Below are 20,556 nucleotides of genomic sequence, written 5' to 3'. Positions count from 1 at the left end.
CTCGGAGCCCCAGATCGATCCTTATTCCACCTATGCGTACAATAGTACAAACTGTACATAAAATTGAAATTATATAGAAGATGATATTATTAGCAAATTGAAGCTACGAAACAGATAAGGTAAAAAAGCAATACAAATCATTTTCGTGAACGACCAAATGAGTCGGTTAGAAAGTGACGAGATGAGCGAACCTAAAGTACAAACAGGTGTATTAATATAGGCCATGAGATCACCTAGTTGTGTCCCAATCTTATTAATTCCAAGTTTTTTTATATTAAAAAAAATGGATCACTTTTGAAAAAGTTTCAAACTTGTGGACGGCAATAATACAAAACACCCACAAATTATTAATTCATTGGATTCCCAAGTGGCGCATTTCATTGGCCACTCATTCTCGTAAACAGGATGGTGCCCACACCTGAACATAATCATATCAAAGTTGCTCAGAGCCGTTGTGATAAATTTCGGGATAAATAAGAATTAAATAATGGACTATACTTTTTTTAATTATCTAATTTTGACTGAAAATTATAATATCACAGAATTATAGAATTTCGTTAATTATATCAATATAAGATTTATAATCTATTTGAAAAATTGTACAAAATTAATCTTTAATATTTTAGTTGAAATTTGGTTAATTTAAATCTTCAAAAATCAAATTTTATCCAAAAAAAAGAAAACTCGTCAAAAATCAAAATAAAAAGTACTATCATTTTAGGGAAAAAAAATTAATATTCAATTTTACAATTCTGTGATAAACAAGAATCGAACTGGAGCCCGTAGGAGAAGAACAGCATATGATTCATCAATTTATGATTTGTCTTGTCCCAAAAGATTAAAATACATTACCGACTTATGCCACTATATAAATCCAGCTCTGTCAAGAAAACGACCATAACATTTAACAAGGTCCAGACGCCATCATCTTCCTGTCCACACCACCTCAAAAAATCTCAGAAAAATCACCAAAAAAACTTGAAAAATACCCAGAAGAAACTAGAGAGAAAGATGCTGCACATGTTTTTCGCAGTGGCGTTCTCTGCAGTGCCATTGATTCTGTATATTCCTCCGGTGAGGAGCCTGAATCTTTTTGTGCAGACCATGGAGGAGCTGCTAAGGGAGTCCAGTGCTCATACTAACAGGTTTTATCCGCGTCTGCGGTTCGCCTGCTCTAGAATCTTGAACTGCCTTCTTTGCAATAATTCAAGGTAAATTGTCCGAGTTTTTTTCCTAATTAAGCTCAATGATCTTGTATCCAGGTTCTAGATATAATTTGTTTCGGGTTGTAAATATTTTATCAAGTCTGTAAGTTGCTCCTAGAGTCTGAAAACAGTTTTTATTTTGTTGGAGACGTGAAATTGCAGAGGTTTGATAAATTCGATATTAAAGAACACAAATTCGAACAATATGCCTTGATCAAGAAACTGCATATAACTAAAACTAAAGAACTGAATACTGTGTAGTTACAAGTTCGAAAAGATACTTAACAAGGAATTGCGTGGTTCGGGAACAACTCCTGATTTATTTAACGAATCACACATAGTGTTGGTACGAGAGATCAAAAGTCGAAATTATTTTCATCACTATCTAATGTTGAAGGGATCAGGGTGTACCCTGTTGTTTATGCACCACCAGATCCGTACTTCTTGCCAAGAACTAGCACTTGCAGCTTGTCGTAACCAGCAAGCACACCAGCACCTGCAATAGCGCGAAGAATGTTGGCACCAGCCCCTTTGAAGAGCGATTTGGCACCTTCGTTCTTCATGATCTGGGAAAGGGCATCCATTGAGCCTTTGTATTTCACTGCTTCACCGGATGTCATCATCATTCTTCTGCGGACAGTGTCAATAGGGTAGGATGCGAGGCCAGCGCCATTGGTAATGACCCAACCAAGGGCGAAGCTGGCAAAGAAACTATCCTGATAGCAACAAAAGCAATCGAGATGAATCAACAAAATTATTGCTGTCATATGCAATCATGTCAATTTATCGTGAAAGATTGTAAGCTAATGTGTTGACCTGCATTTTCCCAGTGAGGAGTACTGGCTTCAGGGAATCATACATTCCGAAGTACAGGCCACGATACACGATAATCCCAACACACGAGATAGTAAATCCACGATATAGGCCAGCAATGCCATCAGAAGCCAATGTCTTCTTGTACACATCAACCAAGCCATTAAACTGCCTTTCTCCTCCTTTCTTAGCTGCCTTCGAGTCATTTGCTAGACGAGTTCTAGCATAGTCCAGCGAGTAAACAAAGAGGAGTGATGAAGCGCCAGCAGCACCTCCAGAACCCAAGTTACCAGCAAACCATTTCCAGTATCCGTCCCTGTCTTTCTTGAAGTTGAAAAGACTCTTAAAGTAATCTTTAAAAGCAAAGTTCAAGGCCTGTGCAACAATCACAAGATTTTAAGTGCAAGAAGTTCGACATAAGGTATTGTAAGATATTGCTAGAGGGGGGTTTGATTAGTATTGACCTGAGTTGGGAAGTAACGAATGACATTAGCAGTATTTCCTCTCCATAGAGATACCATACCTTCATCCTTAATTGTTCGGCTGAAACAATCACCAATACCTTTGTACGGTTCAGAAAGCCTCCCCGACTTGAGCATTTCATCCTGGTTCTGGATCAGAAGCTTCACGCGTTCAATGGGTGCAGCAGCAGTCTTGGACACAGCTGCAGAGACTCCACCCATAAGAAAATCCGTGAGAAATCCTTTAATGCCTTTCTCTTGAGGTGCTTGAACAAAGACCGGTGATACAGACAATTTAATCGCTGATAAATCACACGTTGATCGGTTTGGCTGCACCATTGAATAATGCAGAGCAACATCACTGCAACTTCCATAATTGCGTTTCCTCTGGTAAAAATACGGGTGCTGGAAACCAAGATCTTTCTGAGTGGCCCTTGTGCGGTGTTCTTTATCCATCGAGGCTTCTCTGGCAAAAACGAATCAGAATTCTTGAAATCTGTCAGCCAACAGAAATTACAAATAAAAATAAAATCCAATATATTCATCAGAAGTACTAATCGGAGTTCATTTACAACAAGAACCGTCTGCATCATATTATCTCATACTTCTAATCATTCGCTGAATCAGAAATCTGAAGGACAATGAAAACATTTAGAGCACATAAACATAAAACATTCTTTTTCTTTTCTTTTTTTTGCACGAAAAGAACAGTACACTCATTTACTCAGACACGCACAAGGAGGAGCTAGCAAGGCTAAAGCCACGGCTACAAATATTGTTAAATACCAATCTCGAAAGTCAGTTTTAAATAAGCTCAGCTAAGGCTCATCTTAAGATGTAATCAATAATATATAATCCTGGTTCCACCAAGATATTCATACATGCAACATTCTACTATACAATCACATATATCGTTGAATACTAATCTCGAAAGTTAGTAGAAAAATTATTTAAACCCAGATTGATATCAAGAAGTCAATTAATAAAACAACTTAAATCTACAACCAAAATTATCTTGTCCCGGTAAAATCCGAGTTCTATCTAGATATTCATAGATGCGACATCCTAGAATACAATAACAACAACCAGTTCCATCTAGATATTCATAGACGCGACATTCTACAATATAATAACAACCGCGACTCCAGATTTTGTTATATACTAATCTCAAAAGTTAATAAAAAACATTATTTAAACCCAGATTGATATCAAGAAGTCAATTAATAAGATAACTTAAATCTGCAAATCAAAATGATCTGGGATCTTTAAAATCCCGGTTCCACCCAGATATTCTTACATGCGACATTTTACGATACAATAACAAAAACCACGACTAGAGATTTTGTTAAATACTAATCTCGAAAGTTATTAGAAAAATGATTTAAGCCCAAGTTGATCTCAAGAAGTTAATCAACGAAGTAATTCAAATTCGCAACACCGAATTAGTTGAGCCTAATATCATGAAAATCCTGGCTCCGCGTAGAAATCAACACATGCAACGTTCTACAACACAAATACAAAGTGCAAGACAACAACACGATGAACAAAATTCGAAAAACTTGTAATGGATCATCGAAACAGACGATCAAGAACATTAATCATCATGGTGTAAAGAGAAGGAAAATACCTAAAAGAAAAGATAAATGTAAAAATGAGAAAAAACAAGAAATATACAAGAAGCAGGTTGTGAAAAAAAGACAAGGGAGGGGACGTGCGTCTCTTTGGGCTTCCCTTGAGGGTTTCAGGAGGTGGAGAGAAATTAGAGGAGCTAACTGCCCTATTTCACTCGCACCAAGTCTCCGTTTTTTTATATTCTAAGAGTGGTGTATTGGATTGAGATTTTAAAGCATTTTTTTGCATTCATTAAATCCGAGGGTATTCGATTGGGATTGTTTGAAATCCATTAAAATCTTGAGGTATTCAATTGGGATTTTAAACTATGCTACAAAATCTAGTGGTATTCAATTGGGATTTTAAATTATGCTTTAAAATCCGATGGTATTCAATTGGGATTGTTTAAAATCCATTAAAATCTGATGGTATTCAAATGCTGATGGATTTTTTTTCATTTCATAAAATGATGGATTTTGTGGCATTCTTCAGTGTATTTTAAGTTTTTTGAAATCCCACCAAATTCAATGGGATTTTGAAGCATTGTGCTTAAATCCTATAAACTCTGCGACATTTTATCAAGAATCCGCAAAAAATCAAAATCCCATACAATCCATGAAAATCCATAGACTAAAAACAATGCATTAAAATCCCAATCGAATACACCCCCGTAAATGTGATATTCTTATAATTTAACAATTAACTAATGTCTCGGAAACTTGGTGTGAATTAACATTGTTGAAATTAAATTTTTTTCTAAATACGATATTCTTTTAATTTCATATAGAATTATCTAATTTACAGACTTCGAAACACGTGTAAAAGTTGGATAATTTGAGACGGGGAAGTAAGAAAATAATAAAATATAGAAATGAGTATTGGATTCTTAAGTATTAGAAACAGGAGTTTTAATTTCAACAATGTTAATTCATGACAAAGAAAAAATTTTGAAAAATTGTTATCAAGGAATGTTAAATGATCACGTTTCGATTTAGACGGTAATAAAGATAAGATTAGTCTCTCTGCTCAGTGATATGAAATTTCAGTTGCGGGAACTGCGGGACTTTGCCGCCTAAAATTTTATTTTTGTACTTTGCTAAATTATCACCTTTTCAACACGTCAGAGCATCTCCAACGGCGTTGGCTATAATCGTTAGCTAAATTGGACCTGTAAGACATTATGTAAAATTTGCTGAACCTGTAAAACATTTTGCTTCAATGGTACTGGCTATATTGGTTGGCTATAATTTAAAAATAATATGTTATTAATATTTTAAATTGTTAAAATAGAATATATCAGTTCAATATGGTAATAAATGATGTACACTCTTCCTACAGATTTTCTTACAGACCTGTAGAGGTTCGACAAATTTTGCCATCTAAAGGAGGTTGGCTAAATTTATAGACAACAGGTAAGCATTGGTTGGAGTTGAGTTTTTGGAGTTGTTGGCTAAATTTTTTTATTTTAAGTATGTCAACTCACCTTTTAGCCAAGGGTTTTAGATGGTCGGAGATGCTCTTAGAGCTTCTTCAATGGGGTTGGCTATAATCGTTAGCTAAATTGGACCTGCGAGATATTATGTAAAATTTGTTGAACCTGTAAAACATTATGCTTCCATGGTACTGGTTATATTGGTTTTCTATAATTTAAAAATAGTATGTTATTAATATTTTAGATTGTTAAATAGAATATATCAGTTCAATATAGTAATAAATGATATGCAATCTTCCTACAGATTTCTTACAGACCTGTAGAGGTTCGACAAATATAGTCATTCATAGGAGGTTGACTAAAATTATAGACAACAAATAGGTGTGGTTGGAGTGTGAGTTTTTCGCGAGGTTAGCTAAATTTTTTATTTTTGGTATGACAACTCACATTTTAGCTAAGGATTCGTATAGTTGGAGATGCTCTTATTCAGTATTCAAAAGTAACTCATTTTTTTTAAAAAAACATATGTTTGAGTGAGTAGGCATTCAAATTTCAAATATAAGATATCACTACATTTCAAAATAATAGTCGACATTTTATACGTATTTTGAGATGTAAAAAAATTATCTTTCTATATATTATTTGTAAAATTTAATTTCTAAATAAAAGTTTAAATCTATATTTTTAATTATATATGAAAATTCATTTTTCTTACATCTCAAATTACGTGTAAAAAGTAAAAACTCTAATTATTTTGAAATATAAAATATACTCCATATATAATAGAGTAATTTTGAGTCATTGAGAAAAGATAGGAGAAAATATTATGATTTAATAAAAAGAAAGAGTGTATGCAAATTTCTCTCACGGCCTTGCGGTAATAATTATTTGATCAGATACTTCACCGTGAAGCTCTTCTGGAGAAGCTTGTAAACAGTTCACTTGACCATATCCTTTAATCGGATAACTAAAATCATTATTTTCAAAAAATTTCTTTTTGGATCATAATATTAATCTTTCAAGACTTTTTTTTAAAAGAACAGCTACACAATCATGGACTTATAAATGCGTATCAAAAAATCAAACTACTTATATTTCAAAATAGAAGAGAAATTATCCTCAATAAAAAATAAAAATCTCAAGATAAGCAACCGCCCGAACAGATTATGATAATACTAGATAACTCCCGAGGAGAGTGATTTGGCCCATAGAAGCGAGGATTTGGAAGAAAGGGTTGATACTGGGTCAACTATGGCAACTCCCGAGGAGAGTGATTTGGCCCATAGAAGCGAGGATCTGGAAGAAAGGGTTGATACTGGGTCAACTGTGGCGGCCTTACCTCAGACTCTTGACTATGATTGTTAGTAAATACTGTTATTTCAGATTCATTTACTACTGTAAATCATCATACACACACATTTATGCACAACAAAAGTAATACCCATAACATAAAATTTCGGAGAAAAATGGAAATCTATATCCATTTGTTATGTAGGGAGATTTTGCAACAGATGTGCTACAACTCCAAACAGTTACAAGATGCTAAAGGTAAATTTTGTTCACAATAGGCAATAGCTACCTAATTGGTGATGATCTCACATTTCACTTGCTGCATAAACAGTGCAAATGAGAGTGCATGCTCTACATCCCACAGAACATGGCCACGACAGTGAAAATACATGTTCTTACCAAACAGGAACAGAAATAGGAAATATGTTCCTTGGGAACAAGATAACTGCTATGCTTAAAGTCCAAAAATCATCTGCAGTTGTATATATATAATTAAAACATGATTAAAATCCTTAATTTTGTCTTGCTGTTGTATTTGCACAAATTTTAGACGGAAACAACCCAATGTTATATACAGTTTTCATTATAGGGTAGAGCAGGCAAGCGGGCGGGCTGGCAGGCAAGGATACATACAATCCTCTATTATTTATCAAGTTCTTTTATGTTTTATCCCATTATATGTACCTTCTTGCATTATATATTATTACAGTAATTTTGTGTATAAACACTCCACTGTCCCTGCTCTGCCCGAGGTCGACAATTTTGTTTCCATCGCAACAAGCACTTGACAATCCGAATCTGCGGACAGCAAAAAAAAAAAAAAAGGGAAAGTGTCAGTAGAAGGAAGTCAAGTCAGTGTAACAGTAGCTGTAGAACTACCAAACTGCAGAGAATAAATAATTAAGCCTCTAGTAACCGACTGAGAGAAACACAACTTTCAGCGACATATATGGGTAAACTTTTGCATGACGTATTTGAAAAGTAGAAAGAAGTTGTCAGCAATTCTAATGTGAACTTGCACAACAAAAGCTATTATCAGGCTATGGGATACCTAGCTTTGTATCAGACAAAACTGCGGTAAGGTTTGTACGAAGTTGTGAACGACGGATCATAAATACTTATCATAATGAACGACTGTATGCTACAGTGAATATGTACGAATAAGAAAGAACACAGTCAATTTCAGGCATAATGTGAGGAATATTAAAACCTAGGAGATGAATGATCGAGAAGGAAGATGAAACTCCAAAAGTTCATTGCGCCTCTCTTAGAATGTTTCACTATACTAAGAATGATAATTCACTACGTCCGATAAAGGTATTTACTTTTTCCAGTATCGATTTATTTTTCTTTTCTGAATAAGATCTACAGTCTACTTCAGATTTTAATGCAAATTTCGACCTATTTTTTAACGATTGAAGTCAAATTATGCAAAGATTATCTGTTGCCATGGCTACAGATACAATAGGACCTCCTGTATTCCCATGACTGAGCAAATTGGTCGTAATGCTTGGTAGCATGTGACTGGTAAGTAGAGTATGGTAGTCGACTGAGTAAAATCTGTATATATAGAAATAGAAATCATGAATATATAACCATATTTATACACACTCTTTAAAGAACTTCACCTGAAGAAAAATTTGCACTCTGCAGCAGCTTATTTGATGTAATTTGTTTTCCTGCCATGGCACATATTCGTTCTATCAGATATCCTGCATTAGAAAGATATCTTAAGGTAATGAACAATCCATCTGGCACTCCCCAGTTCATAAAAATAGTATATCAATTTTTCAAATCACATCTAAGAGACAGCACAATTCACATTCTAACATCACACTGGGATGCAAAAACAATCAATACTTATCCAAACTCATTGACATTATATACTTCCGGAAAAATCTCATCAAACCTAAACTTCAGGATTTCACAGATTGACAGTATCAAATTATTCAGAAAGGACCATTTTGAAACACAAGAAAAACTGAATCAAACATTTACCAAGAAACAAAATTTAGAGCGTTAAAAAGGATTACAACTTGAGATACACTGTGCCTATGAATAAACACAAGCATACGAATAGTAAATTGGTCTTGCACACTGTACACAACAATATTAATTAATTGCCACCAGCTAGCAAAAATTCAAGACCGGTTATAATGGTGAATTTCCTAGGTATGTTGTTTGTTCCATAATGGCAAGACATACAAAGGGGAAGGTATAGAACCAAATCACACAGTTCACAGTTCTATATTGAATAAGATGGCACTAAAGTAAAACGTAGTTCGTAAAACAGAGGAATATTAACTATTGTCCGATCCCTTCCAACAAGGTCCCTATTACTTCTTTTTAGTGTATGACAGTCACACTCACACAGCTTTATATTGGAAAAAATGGCACTAAAGTAGAACTCACTTCTTAAAAAAAGGAATACAGATGACTCTCACCAGCGAGGTCAATATTATTTCTTTCTAATGCCTGACTAACTTCTAAACGAGTGATACTTGTAGAATGTAGATATAATGAACACAAGTATTACTAATAAAAGAATAAACCTCCTTTTAGCTTTAGTTTCATTCCTCATCATTTTCCCCTTATTGGCAGAAACTAGACCACCAGTTTGGTAGAAGGCAAGTATCATGCAGGATTGAAAATTTGAAATTGACCCAAGAAAGCCTATCTGCACTTTTTCATATATATAAACTCTGGCGCAGAAGAACATTGAAATCTATTTGCTTGTGAACGGAATTCAAACAGATTTCCTAAAATAAAAACTTAATGAGGTCAAACCTCATTAATATCATCATCAACCAATTTTTTTCTCTTTGAACCTTTGGAACAGTTACCAGCTACCACAAAAGATTCCAAAACATTAATAACTTTATGCTCTAAGCAACTCATAGACATGAAATAAGAAGATTATCCTCATGCGATTGATTTTCCGTAAATTTATCTTCTCACATCTTTACTTGTCTTCTTTTCGTAATTTAATGTTGTACCTTTTTAAATATTTTAAGTCAAAGTTTGCTTTATCCAAGCCACAAAACATTAAGCTCATGTTAATATAACATGTTTTGCCAGTGACGAACAAGAACTTTATACTGCAAGAAGTTACATTCATCCTCAAGAAAACAAAAGTCCTCTTTTACCATCTGAATTGAAAGAATAAGAGAAGTAGAATTCTACTATCATCTACCCCCTCGACCATTCTAATGCAGTTGCCCTTGCTTAGAGAATATACACAAGATTTCTTTCCCATCCCCTCTTTTTTCCAACATAACAAATGAAACAGAGTTTTTATTTTGGGATGTTATCTCGGGCTACAGCCAGGGGCAATATTTTGAAACTAAGAGATGTTTGCTTGTTACATTTGATATGAATGATCAATTGGAATTCAAAAGTTGTTATGTGCTACAGGTGTTCACTTTGAAAAATATTCAATCCTAAGGATGTTCGAACTTGACTTTGAATATTTAGCATATTGTGCTACAACCAAGACTTTATAAATTATGCACCTAGAGTTAATGTTTTATTAATGTTTCCTTGTTTAACTTTGATGGTTGTTAGACTTGCTCCTACATTGCAGCCCACTTGTGGTCGTTTTAACTCTGGTAAGATGCTTTTAGTGGTTGTGGTTTGTAATTCCTATAAGTTTAATTATCAGATTGGCCATATAGATGGCTTATTCAAATCATTACAGTCATTGAGTTTGCTTTCTTATATCATAAAGAACTAATAACTAATCAACGACAATACTTGGCATAGAAGGCAAAGTAAAGTTGAGCAATAAGAGACCAGAAGTCGAGTGGTTACCTGAAAATGAACCTGTGAGCAAAAGTGAGTGTTCACCTAAGCCGCAAATTGTGCAGGAAGTCTGAGAGCCTAAAGAACAAGTACATAATTCAAAGAAAGTGTAAAGAAATTGTGCATTAAAAATATAAAAGTTTAAATGCAAAATAACATATAACTAAATTATATATGGTCAACCTAATATCTTTAGCAATCACTATGTTCCCATCTTCAGCTCCAAGATGTCGCAAATCAACTTGCTCAAGACGACCATCACGGTATGCATGCTGTAACAAGACACGATATAAATGAAGCTATTAGAAACTGACAATAAATTTGAATAAACTAATCAATTCCTAAATCAAGTATATCTGCTAAAGAAACAAAACATGAAGACTGACCAAGAAGATTGCTATAAATTGGCATTGCTCATGTGCATCTATGACTTTATTAGATTATGGCACAAAAACTCTACAGTTATTAAAAGCGATAAAATACAACAAAAGCCATGACCTTGTAACATGTGTGATACAATTCTAATAAAACATCCAACTTACTAACATATGTAGACATCACTACGAAACACAAGACCAGAAACTTATGAGCATATATAGACTTTACTACAAAACAAAGAACTTTCATTGTAACTCAAGTTCACATTTGCAACTACAAAGTTCCAAGCATATGCAGAAACAGTAGGCCAACTTGAGTACAGGGATTTTATAATATTTTGCAATAATATATGGTTTGTCAGTTAGCTATATGAAAAACTTAGGGGTCATTTGTTAAATCTGGATAGGATTTTCTGAATGAGCAAAATTCTAAATCAATGATAAAACTGAATGATGGAGGGACGTTGTTTGTTAAGTTAGTTTTTTATTTTTTTTCTGAATGACACAACTTATTTTGTTTTAGTTAAATTAACTTATTTATTTATAGTTATCTCACTTTACTTTTCATGTGAGTTTAATAATCATTTCAATACCTGTATGTAATTTATTAAAAATTATGTAAATGTATTAATAAGAAATTATTTGAATAATTATAAATATAAATTAGAATAAAAAATGATATTATATATAAAAAAGGGTATAGAAGTTGATTGGCATCATATTTAACTTATAAATATAGCGCCAAAAGGATTGCAACGGTGAAAGCTTAGCATCACGAATGGTTCAGCCAAATATTTAAAGGTTTATCATCCAGCTGAATATGGAGTCGTCCAGATGGATAATAACTCAAACAAACAAACTGGACGAGTAAAAACCATTCATTCAGTTCAGTCGGGTTGGTTCACCCCTAAAGGCCTAAACAAATGAGGCCTTAGTTCACTGATAACAGGTGTGAGTAATAACATAATTTATCAGCCCTAGTACTTTAACAATTCAACTTACCTTGTAAAAGCAACTCGTTCCGAATGGACAGGAACCATCTCCAAAATCAAAGTGCCTGCAGTCAATAGACCTGGATGGAAAAACACAACAAAATTAGCAGTAAAAACATCACATGCAAATATAGAATTTATAATTCTGAATAGCTTCAAAATATATGAATCCTAAAAATATAGCATTGTATTACTTATTAGCCTACTGCTGCAACAACTACGAAATTAAAGCATAAATTATAGAGTAATTGTACCTCAGTTTTGATTTGTAACTATCTACAATTTCATTCTTTTCCTCTTTCGAGGAATACCAAATAACGCTAGGAATGACAAAGTATGAGAGCTTTCGACATATTGGGCAGGCTCTTAACGCAGAGTTCACGTCCAATCCGGAGGTTGGTGAGCTGCTACGCCAATTTCTGATACATGATACACAAAATGCATGATCACATTCCGATAGCAATCCGAACTTCCGTTCAGCTGGGGTAGGTTTTGAAAGAACACGTTCTAGGCAGACACAACATTCTATTTCTTGACTACGTTTCAATGCCTCAATCTGAGTTTGCCTTTTCTCACACATTCTTATATGATCCTCTCTCTCTTCCAATCTATAAGGATGCAGACAATGTTTTCCGCACGTGGGACATAAATCCCCATGAATATGGGGGCATTTCTCTCCACGTGGACAGTTACCAGCAGCAGCAAAGGAGCACATAGAAAGTTCAGTTGGATCCGCAGTCCCAGGTTCCTGGGTATAACTATCATATAATGAGTTAGGGAGCGCAGATAGTTCATTCATTTCTGGATCAGTGGCAGCTAAGAAAGATCTGCTTGATGCTGAAAGGTCCCCATTAACACCTACCACTTGATTTACACCACTTGCAGCATTTCTGGAAGAATGTGCTGCAGAAAAAGAACCAGAAGATTGAAGAATAACTGCTGACGAAGATTGAGCACAAGCCTGTGACCGAGAAACCTTGACATGCTCATATCTACAACGACTGCCATAAGAACAAGCTCCTTTTTGATAGAATGTGCATGCCTGTCGAGCAATTAGATAGATAAAGAGATGAGAAAATTATATTAAACAATCAAGATTTTCCAATTTTCAAGTTAAGCAAAACTTACGTTATTTGCAGGGTCCTTCCAATCATGCGAAAACTCACAATTCTCCCCTTTTAAACACGCTCCATGTGAGAAGAATTTGCAAAGAACTTTGCTGCAGACCAAAAAATACATGATAAGAACAAGGAAAAAGTTGTACCTAAGCAGTGGCAGAACCAATATCTTACAACAGTCATATAATCCAAAAAATGGCTTAATTTATAATATCAGAAAAAATGAGAAAAAAGTATAGCAATATATAGAAAACAATGATAAATATATGCCTTCTAGTCTTCAAACCCCCAAATGCAGGACAAAAATCATACAATCCATATTAGCTACTAAAACTCATATTATAACTTAAAACAATTAGTATTATTAACTATAGAATCAATAACCACAAGGGCTCAGTAAATTGGTTTAACTCATATTATCGGAAGCAATGACAAAAAAGGATAGCAAAATATAGCAAACGATGATAAAGAAACACGTTCCAGTTTTCAACTCCCCAAATGCAGGATAAAAATCGTTCAAGACATATCAGCTACTAAACCTCATATTACAATTTAGACCAATTAGTATCATTAGCTATAATCTCAATAACTCGAAAGATAAGTTCCCCCCCCCCCCCCCCCCCCAAAAAAAAAATAAAAAAAAATCAAACCAACTAAATCAATCCAACTCATAAATCCAATCCAAACAAAACGTGCCCATTATATCCCGCTTGTAAAACAAGGTCCGGAGAATCAACACAACTCATCAAACCAACAATTAACACACTTCAAACCAATGAATTAACCAATACAAGACAACATGTGACTACTCATATAGCAGAGTAAACAAACTAGTTGAAGCAAATTAGTGAGGCTAATCAAGAATTAAGTAAATCAATGTAATAAAACATGTATACATATAGACTTGGGATATGTTTGTGTAATGAATTAAGACATCAAAGTTACCTCTTCGACATGAGAGTTGAAAGACCTAGAATTAGAATTCAGGAATGCAGGGTTGATGTTGCTCGTTCACTATTGTTAATTACATGTATGTATGTCCGGATATATTTATTTTGTAAAATAAATTTTGTTAATCAGATTTGTTGAAATAAATTAGAGAACAAGTAGTATACCCTACTTGTTTAATACTCACTCTCTTTCATATTACACGTCCATTATTGAAAACAAAAAATTGTTTCAAATTACATATCCATTTCAACTTAGAGTATAGTCAATATTTGTATTTCCAAGATGAGTTTTATACCACACCTTACTAAATTATATTTCCTAGATTAAATATATGCCACATATTATACTTGGTCAATGCAATAAATACAATAATAAATGAAAATTTTCTACAAAAGTTAGTTTTTCTTAATATGCGGAATTTGTTTAAAAGTGGACATGTATTATGAAACGAAGGGAGTATTAATTAATGGTGCACACAATAAATACAAAATTTAATGAATTTGGTAGATTTTAATTAGTTGAAGTGTGTCAATACACTTAACTCATAGAAATTAGTGTTTATTGTGTGCTCATGTGCACGCCATAACAAAACTGATAATTAATAAGCTAAGCTTTCGATAAAATAAAGGCTTCACAGGAGGTATGTCATTTAGCATTGACATAAAAGGCCCAACATAAAATGGCAAAATAGAAGCCCGTCACATGAAAACACTTTAATTGTCGGTCAAGTGTATACCCGTCGTCGAAAGTGCAATCAAAATACATTTAAGCGTCAATTATTTGACCGGCCGACATTTAAAAATGTTTAGGCGACATTTGTTGAAAACGTCGACACTTAAAATGCGATGCAAAAAGTGATTTTTTGCACTTGTAGCAGTAGCATTGTTAAGATGTGACCAAACACATATTAAAATATTATCTATTTTTTATAAGTTATTATAATTTAATTATATTTGAAAAATAATAATTAATATCAGATCATTGTACAAGCTCTGGTAACAAAGAGAAGTCATGTGAATAAGAAAAATACAAAAAAACAGGGGATGTAACTGTACAGTAAATTCAAAGCGAAATTTGGAAATCCATCTGATAGGATTATGCAATAATATTATCAAGAGCATTCAAAGTCTTCACAGCCCGGAAAATCCCACCGAAAGGAACCTGTTGAGAAAATTCAAAATGGAGTTATATGTGGATATAATTTGATGATAAAAGTTCATATTTTTAGCTTATAAGATAAAAGTAGAAAAGTTACCTCATATTTTGATCCCGCGGAGTTGTAGCACAGTCAAGATGCCAGAAATAACTGCACTCGGTACAATACAAAATCCACTCGAATTCGCCCAACCGGTGGATGCAGATTTCGCATGATATATTCGAATTACGATAAGCTTTCGGAACGCAAGAAGAGAGGATAAGAGGGTGTGGATGTTCCTCAATGAATTGCCGTTTGGTTAAGGTATTGTTATCAGCACAAGTCATATGGAATGAAAGATCACAACTACTGCAATGATAGAACCAATAATTTGCGTTTATATCTGAAGAGCAGAGCTCGCAATTGAAATCGTGCTCATGATCCCCCACCATGCTGGGATCGTATATCAAATGAAGGGGGTGAGGATCCCAGCGGTGCTTAATAGTTCTTGGCTTCATAATGCATCCTCCACATACATAGAAATCACAGCTTTTGCAGCCGTGTTTCGATGCATCATATCTTTGCCCACAGGCTCTGCAATCATAAAAAAAAGGTAAGTAAGAACGAGGGTGAGTAAGTTGGTGACGGTGAGCGTCGTGTTTGATCACTTTCGGTAGCAGGGCACATCCTACATGAAGTTTTGTATCTGCTTCGCGATTGCCAAAGATTATACCATTGCAGATGTTTCTACAAATGTTACATTTGAAACTGTCGGCTTCACTGCACTTGATTGCAGACTGCGTTTCGGGCCAGAGGTGGTGCTTAATTTCTCTCGGCAATTCTGCGCAGACTTTATGCAGAAAGTATTTACAAGATACACAGCCGTAAAATGGCTTGCCATTAGTCTCGATGGGTTTGACACAACCATCACATAACAATAACTTTTCAGCAATATCTGTGTGGTCATGTAGGTCAGAAATTGTTATAAGTTGTAGATGATGTTCCTCGTGAGCCCAATCCTTGATGCGATTTGTTGTGGCTCTGTTTCTAATGTTGTTATCATTATTCAACCTACTCATCGCCTGGACAAAATACTCAACTAGTGATGATTCATCAGTTGCAGGGAGGTGCACCAAATTGGGATATGTACTATCTTCGGTGGAGCTGCGAATGTTAAATTTTGGAGAGATTAATATATGCAAGAATTGATAGAGAGCTGACAGCCTAGAATACATAGTGGACGTTTGTTTCCAACTTATAAGTCCAGTTTCTGGGATTATAAGCTATGAGCACTTATTCGTACCATTTGTGTAATAAGTCAAGAAACACTTATAAAAAGTTAGAAATGCTAGTTTTTGTTTTAGGACTTCTACTTATTTCTCAAACATTTTAATCACTTATAAGTCTTATGTTGCTTCTAACTTCTACTCCACTTATTTATTTTAAGCAAGAAGCACTTATTTTAAGCTCACCCAAACGGCCCCATAATCTATATTCTCGGTCCCTTTACATTGTTAATAACAATTGAAGGAAGGGTTTAACACACAGTTTAACACTCTTGCATTATATAATTTCATACATAATTTTATTTTATTTTTCCTTTTTTGAACACAAATTTAATATTCAAACTTTCATTTGAGAAAAAAATTCAAGAATAAGTTATGAAACTTGGTTTTAAAAAAAAAAGAATAAGTTATGAAACTATATTTATATAGGTCTTGAATGTGTAAAAAAAAATATTAGCAACTAGAAGGGACCGAAGGAATATTATATTATTAAAATGAAATATACAAAATTTTGGTCGTCAGTTTGTAATCCTATGTAATGTATTATAACCGTTGGATCACTTAAATCAAATTTATGTGAATCATTAGATTAAATTTTTTTATATTCCACTAAAATGTTACTACAACTCTAAGGGGATGGTATTGTATCATTACTTTTAATGACAAATTTTGGGAGGATGATTTTAATAGATTTTATGAACTTTTAATGAGTCTTGTTGACTTCTTAAGATTTAAAAAAAAAATCATGACTCCTAAGACAATGACTTTTAAAAACTTTAACAGACTTTTTTTTACAAATTCATGACTTTCAAATACTTTAATAGACTTTTATTTAAATCATAAATAGCCTTTCTGAAGCCCTCTGCCCTCTGGACCTTTTGCTATACCCTCTCGATCTTCTCTTATAACCCAAGTTGGGCGTATGTTCTCAAATCTAGCGACTACAAAATCGAGTACAAGGTATTATTGTTGTATATGATATATACTATAATACTGTTTATTGAATCATATTTATAAACATAATGTTAATTGTGACCTTGTATCGGATTTTTGTATTCACTTTTGATACCATAATTTTACGGATTTTAGGGTTCAAGGATTATGTGTTTTTCACTCATCATATTTAATAATGATGCAGAGCTATAAGAGCTATATCAGTAAACACCAATATTGTTATCATACTATGTTTACATAATCTATCTCTGTTTTGCAGCCTTTCGATTACAATAATATCTTGTGTATTTTTTATTTCACTTTTTGTTTTTTATCTAACTTTATTAATTTATATAAAGTTACCAGAAAAATTAATATATAATATAAATATATATCAGGTTACCCAAAATTATCTGAAAATTAATATATAATATAAATATTATATATATTTATATAAAATACATATATTTATATTATTTTTTAATATTTATTACTAAAATTTAATAAAAAATTATTTAATTTATTTGAATCAAAATAATATTTATTTATTATTTAAAAATATATTTATTAATAAATATTATATTTCGGGTCGGGTTCGGGTTACCCACGGGAAGTGCGGGTCCTATTCGGGTTGGGTATTCTGACCCATTAAATTTCGGGTCGGGTAAAATTTTTGACCCGCGACTGTCGACCCGACCCGAAACCTGAAATTGCCAGCCCTAGGTGTAACGGATCAACTGTACTGGGTGTTATGTTATGAAGCAGCTACTTATGTACAATGCCTGGTTTCACCGGATATCCAAACATGAGTTCAAGATTTTCGTTTTCTTATATGCAACCGTCGAAGAATGTTATCAAAGCAACTCAATTACACTACTGTTTTCACAAAGGATGAACCCTAGCTTGGAGCGACTGGTTAATTGAGGGAAGATAAAGTCATGTCAACTCTTGACAATAATGGCCTGACAATTTTTTGAAAAAATATATGTAATTTTCCATAGAAAGTCATTAAAAGTCAATCAATTATATATTTCCACCCAAGTCATTGATATATTGAATAACAACTGACTTTTAATAACTCTTTAAAAGTTGTAATTCAATACCACAAATTTTGAAAGACTTTTTAAAAATCCTGATACAATACCTCTTTACTTAAAGTATTTAAAAATCTTAATTGAATACACCCAGATTTTAAAAATCAATAAAAATCATTAAAAATCATGATACAATACCACTCCCTAAGTTTCAAATCGCGTCATCAACATAATAAAATAAATTATCAATTTAAATCAGTGTTGTAAAAAGCGGGATCAGACTTAATCGATGAAGTCACAAAATAAGGATTAATCGTAGATTAATTGGATTGATTGGGATTAATCAAATGATTAATTAAATAATCAGATATTTAATCAGTTCGATGAGTTACGGAACGGTGATTAATTAACCATTATAATACACCAGGGTAATGTATAAGCCTAATGCAAGGAAAAATGACCAGACACTGAATGCAGAATAGAAAAGATAAATGTAGACATTGATATTTGAGAGCAGTAGTACCTCAGCATTGGATATGATCCGGCACATTGAAAATGAACAAAAAATCTGCATTTTCGACAATAGTAAAGCCAATCCAATCGATTCAGTGTTTCATAGCAGAGTCTGCAATACTGCGTAAATCTGTGATAAATCTTTGGAAGACAGAATGTGAGGTGAAGAGGGTGCTTGTCATGGAAATGAAATGCGAAAGAAGTAGGAGCATCCCCGCAACTCTTGTGAATCCAAAACTGACATACAGTGCATTTATAAGACAAGTGTTTAAAATCATCCTCCTCTTTGCAAGCACAACAATTGAACAAGGACGGAGTCTTGATGAATAGTAATTCGTGTTGAGTGTGGGCTTGGTGGTGAAACTTCGAGTCCTCCACGGACTGGAAAAGAAAAATAGCACATTTGAGGCAAACAAAGAAGATGTGGCCATACAGAGTACAATAGGAGAACCATTTCCAGTTTTTGCCGCAAACAGCACACATACACCTCCCCTGGAGAGCTTTATATGTGACGGAGTCGTTAAGTCCTCTGGGCCTGGAACCGGCAGCAAGGACGTTGGTGTCTCTGATAAAAGGGGCTTCAGGGAATTCGGCATAGCCTCTGAGGAGCTGCTTGTCCATAAAGCGGGGTAATTCAGCACACGTCTTGTGGAGTAAGAATCCCTGACATGTATTATAGCCAATACCTTCAAGATATTTTGATCCAAAAATTTCATCATAGGAATTAGTACCTTTGAAATAATCAGATATAAGCTGCTGCCGCGGCTTATAAGCACTGCTGCTCCCGCTGCTGCTGCGGCCGCAAGTGTAAACAAATGATTTGCAGGAGACTATTTGATCGTTGCAGCCACGGCATACATCACCCTCCTTAGCAATGTAAGTCTCATTCAGGACTAGTTCATGCTCATGGCTAAAGTGCTTCATTTCTGTAACTCTTCTTCTTTTCTCTCGGATTTAGTTGTAAAATAAGTTCAATATGTGTATATGTTAAACAACAAATTTTGTTCTACTTATAGTTCTCCAACTTTTAGTCCCGGTCCCGCATAATGTACGTACGAACATATTTGTGCTTGTAACCAAAGGCACGAATAAATTTTCTAATAGAAGAAAAGAATTTGACTCTTAATTGATCATTGAGAAAGTAATTAGTACCGTACATCAAATGGAGCTTTTTTAGGGCCGGGTTCTATTCAAGTCTAGTTTATTTTTCAGTCTAAGTATATAGATAACGTAGAACTAACTCAAAAGGGCAAAAGTAAATATATAAAACTGTTATCACTTGAATGAAACTAATGGAATGAAAAAATGAAAAATTACATAGAAGTTTTAAGAAGACAAAAGGAAGTATGAGATAACAGTGATAAAATATAAATGTATTTAAATTTTTTTACGAAAATTTATAAGGAAACATGATGTAGTTTCGGAAACATGACGTAGCTTTCAAAACATGTGGGTTAGAATTATAATTAAAATAGTATGAATGGAATGATTGAAAAATGAAAATTATATACATTTTCTTTAATCAACACTATTTTGTACCGGAAAATGTTATATCCAGAGATACATTTTTAGTTGCAGAGCAAATACAATTCTCTCTCCCCTTG

At 33.8% G+C, this 20,556-nt stretch overlaps 3 protein-coding genes across 5 annotated transcripts; all 3 read right to left on the bottom strand.

Annotated features, from left to right (window-relative positions):
• Window positions 1-1,038: 1,038 nt before the first annotated feature.
• LOC108192490 (ADP,ATP carrier protein 1, mitochondrial) lies at window positions 1,039-4,285 on the bottom strand. The gene is made up of 4 exons (XM_017372718.2): window positions 4,107-4,285; window positions 2,483-2,975; window positions 2,022-2,393; window positions 1,039-1,921 (listed from the first exon to the last, which is right to left on the bottom strand). Exons 2-4 carry the CDS (start codon window positions 2,933-2,935, stop codon window positions 1,625-1,627), a joined length of 1,122 nt encoding a protein of 373 aa, XP_017228207.1. The 5' UTR covers window positions 2,936-2,975; window positions 4,107-4,285; the 3' UTR covers window positions 1,039-1,624.
• Window positions 4,286-7,266: 2,981 nt separating this feature from the next.
• LOC108224645 (putative RING-type E3 ubiquitin transferase C3H69) lies at window positions 7,267-14,183 on the bottom strand. Of its 3 annotated transcripts, XM_017399326.2 has the most exons (8): window positions 14,046-14,183; window positions 13,111-13,201; window positions 12,237-13,024; window positions 11,993-12,062; window positions 10,797-10,885; window positions 10,623-10,691; window positions 8,441-8,524; window positions 7,267-7,610 (listed from the first exon to the last, which is right to left on the bottom strand). In XM_017399326.2, the coding sequence occupies exons 1-6, from the start codon at window positions 14,054-14,056 to the stop codon at window positions 10,655-10,657; spliced, it is 1,086 nt and encodes a 361-aa protein (XP_017254815.1). In that variant the 5' UTR covers window positions 14,057-14,183; the 3' UTR covers window positions 7,267-7,610; window positions 8,441-8,524; window positions 10,623-10,654. The 3 variants fall into 3 exon arrangements, with proteins under 3 accessions (XP_017254815.1, XP_017254816.2, XP_063936044.1); XM_017399327.2 differs by lacking the exon at window positions 14,046-14,183 and having other exon boundaries at window positions 7,378-7,610; window positions 8,441-8,491; window positions 13,111-13,357; XM_064079974.1 differs by lacking the exon at window positions 14,046-14,183 and having other exon boundaries at window positions 7,378-7,610; window positions 13,111-13,356.
• Window positions 14,184-14,996: 813 nt separating this feature from the next.
• LOC108226801 (uncharacterized) lies at window positions 14,997-19,916 on the bottom strand. Its single transcript, XM_017401793.2, has 3 exons — window positions 18,963-19,916; window positions 15,307-16,350; window positions 14,997-15,212 (listed from the first exon to the last, which is right to left on the bottom strand). Exons 1-3 carry the CDS (start codon window positions 19,874-19,876, stop codon window positions 15,182-15,184), a joined length of 1,989 nt encoding a protein of 662 aa, XP_017257282.1. The 5' UTR covers window positions 19,877-19,916; the 3' UTR covers window positions 14,997-15,181.
• Window positions 19,917-20,556: the final 640 nt, after the last annotated feature.

The sequence above is a fragment of the Daucus carota genome, chromosome 6, assembly GCF_001625215.2.
Source record: "Daucus carota subsp. sativus chromosome 6, DH1 v3.0, whole genome shotgun sequence".
Taxonomy (NCBI): domain Eukaryota; kingdom Viridiplantae; phylum Streptophyta; class Magnoliopsida; order Apiales; family Apiaceae; genus Daucus; species Daucus carota.
The sequence above is the reverse complement of the archived record's forward strand: the minus strand, read 5'-3'. Positions and strand labels throughout refer to the sequence as shown.

What these genes read in the sequence shown, in the direction of transcription:
- LOC108226801 (XM_017401793.2), bottom strand. Translation starts at nt 19,876, where the DNA reads ATGAAGCACTTTAGCCATGAGCATGAACTAGTCCTGAATGAGACTTAC. An exon ending in GGATCATATCCAATGCTGAG is followed by an intron (nt 16,351 to 18,962) that starts GTACTACTGCTC and finishes TAACATTCGCAG; the next exon opens with CTCCACCGAAGATAGTACAT. An exon ending in CCGCGGGATCAAAATATGAG is followed by an intron (nt 15,213 to 15,306) that starts GTAACTTTTCTA and finishes TTTTCTCAACAG; the next exon opens with GTTCCTTTCGGTGGGATTTT.
- LOC108224645 (XM_017399327.2), bottom strand. Translation starts at nt 13,221, where the DNA reads ATGTATTTTTTGGTCTGCAGCAAAGTTCTTTGCAAATTCTTCTCACAT. An exon ending in GGAAGGACCCTGCAAATAAC is followed by an intron (nt 13,025 to 13,110) that starts GTAAGTTTTGCT and finishes ATTGCTCGACAG; the next exon opens with GCATGCACATTCTATCAAAA. An exon ending in GTGATTGCTAAAGATATTAG is followed by an intron (nt 10,692 to 10,796) that starts GTTGACCATATA and finishes CTTGTTCTTTAG; the next exon opens with GCTCTCAGACTTCCTGCACA.
- LOC108192490 (XM_017372718.2), bottom strand. Translation starts at nt 2,935, where the DNA reads ATGGATAAAGAACACCGCACAAGGGCCACTCAGAAAGATCTTGGTTTC. An exon ending in TTCGTTACTTCCCAACTCAG is followed by an intron (nt 2,394 to 2,482) that starts GTCAATACTAAT and finishes ATTGTTGCACAG; the next exon opens with GCCTTGAACTTTGCTTTTAA. An exon ending in TCCTCACTGGGAAAATGCAG is followed by an intron (nt 1,922 to 2,021) that starts GTCAACACATTA and finishes TGTTGCTATCAG; the next exon opens with GATAGTTTCTTTGCCAGCTT.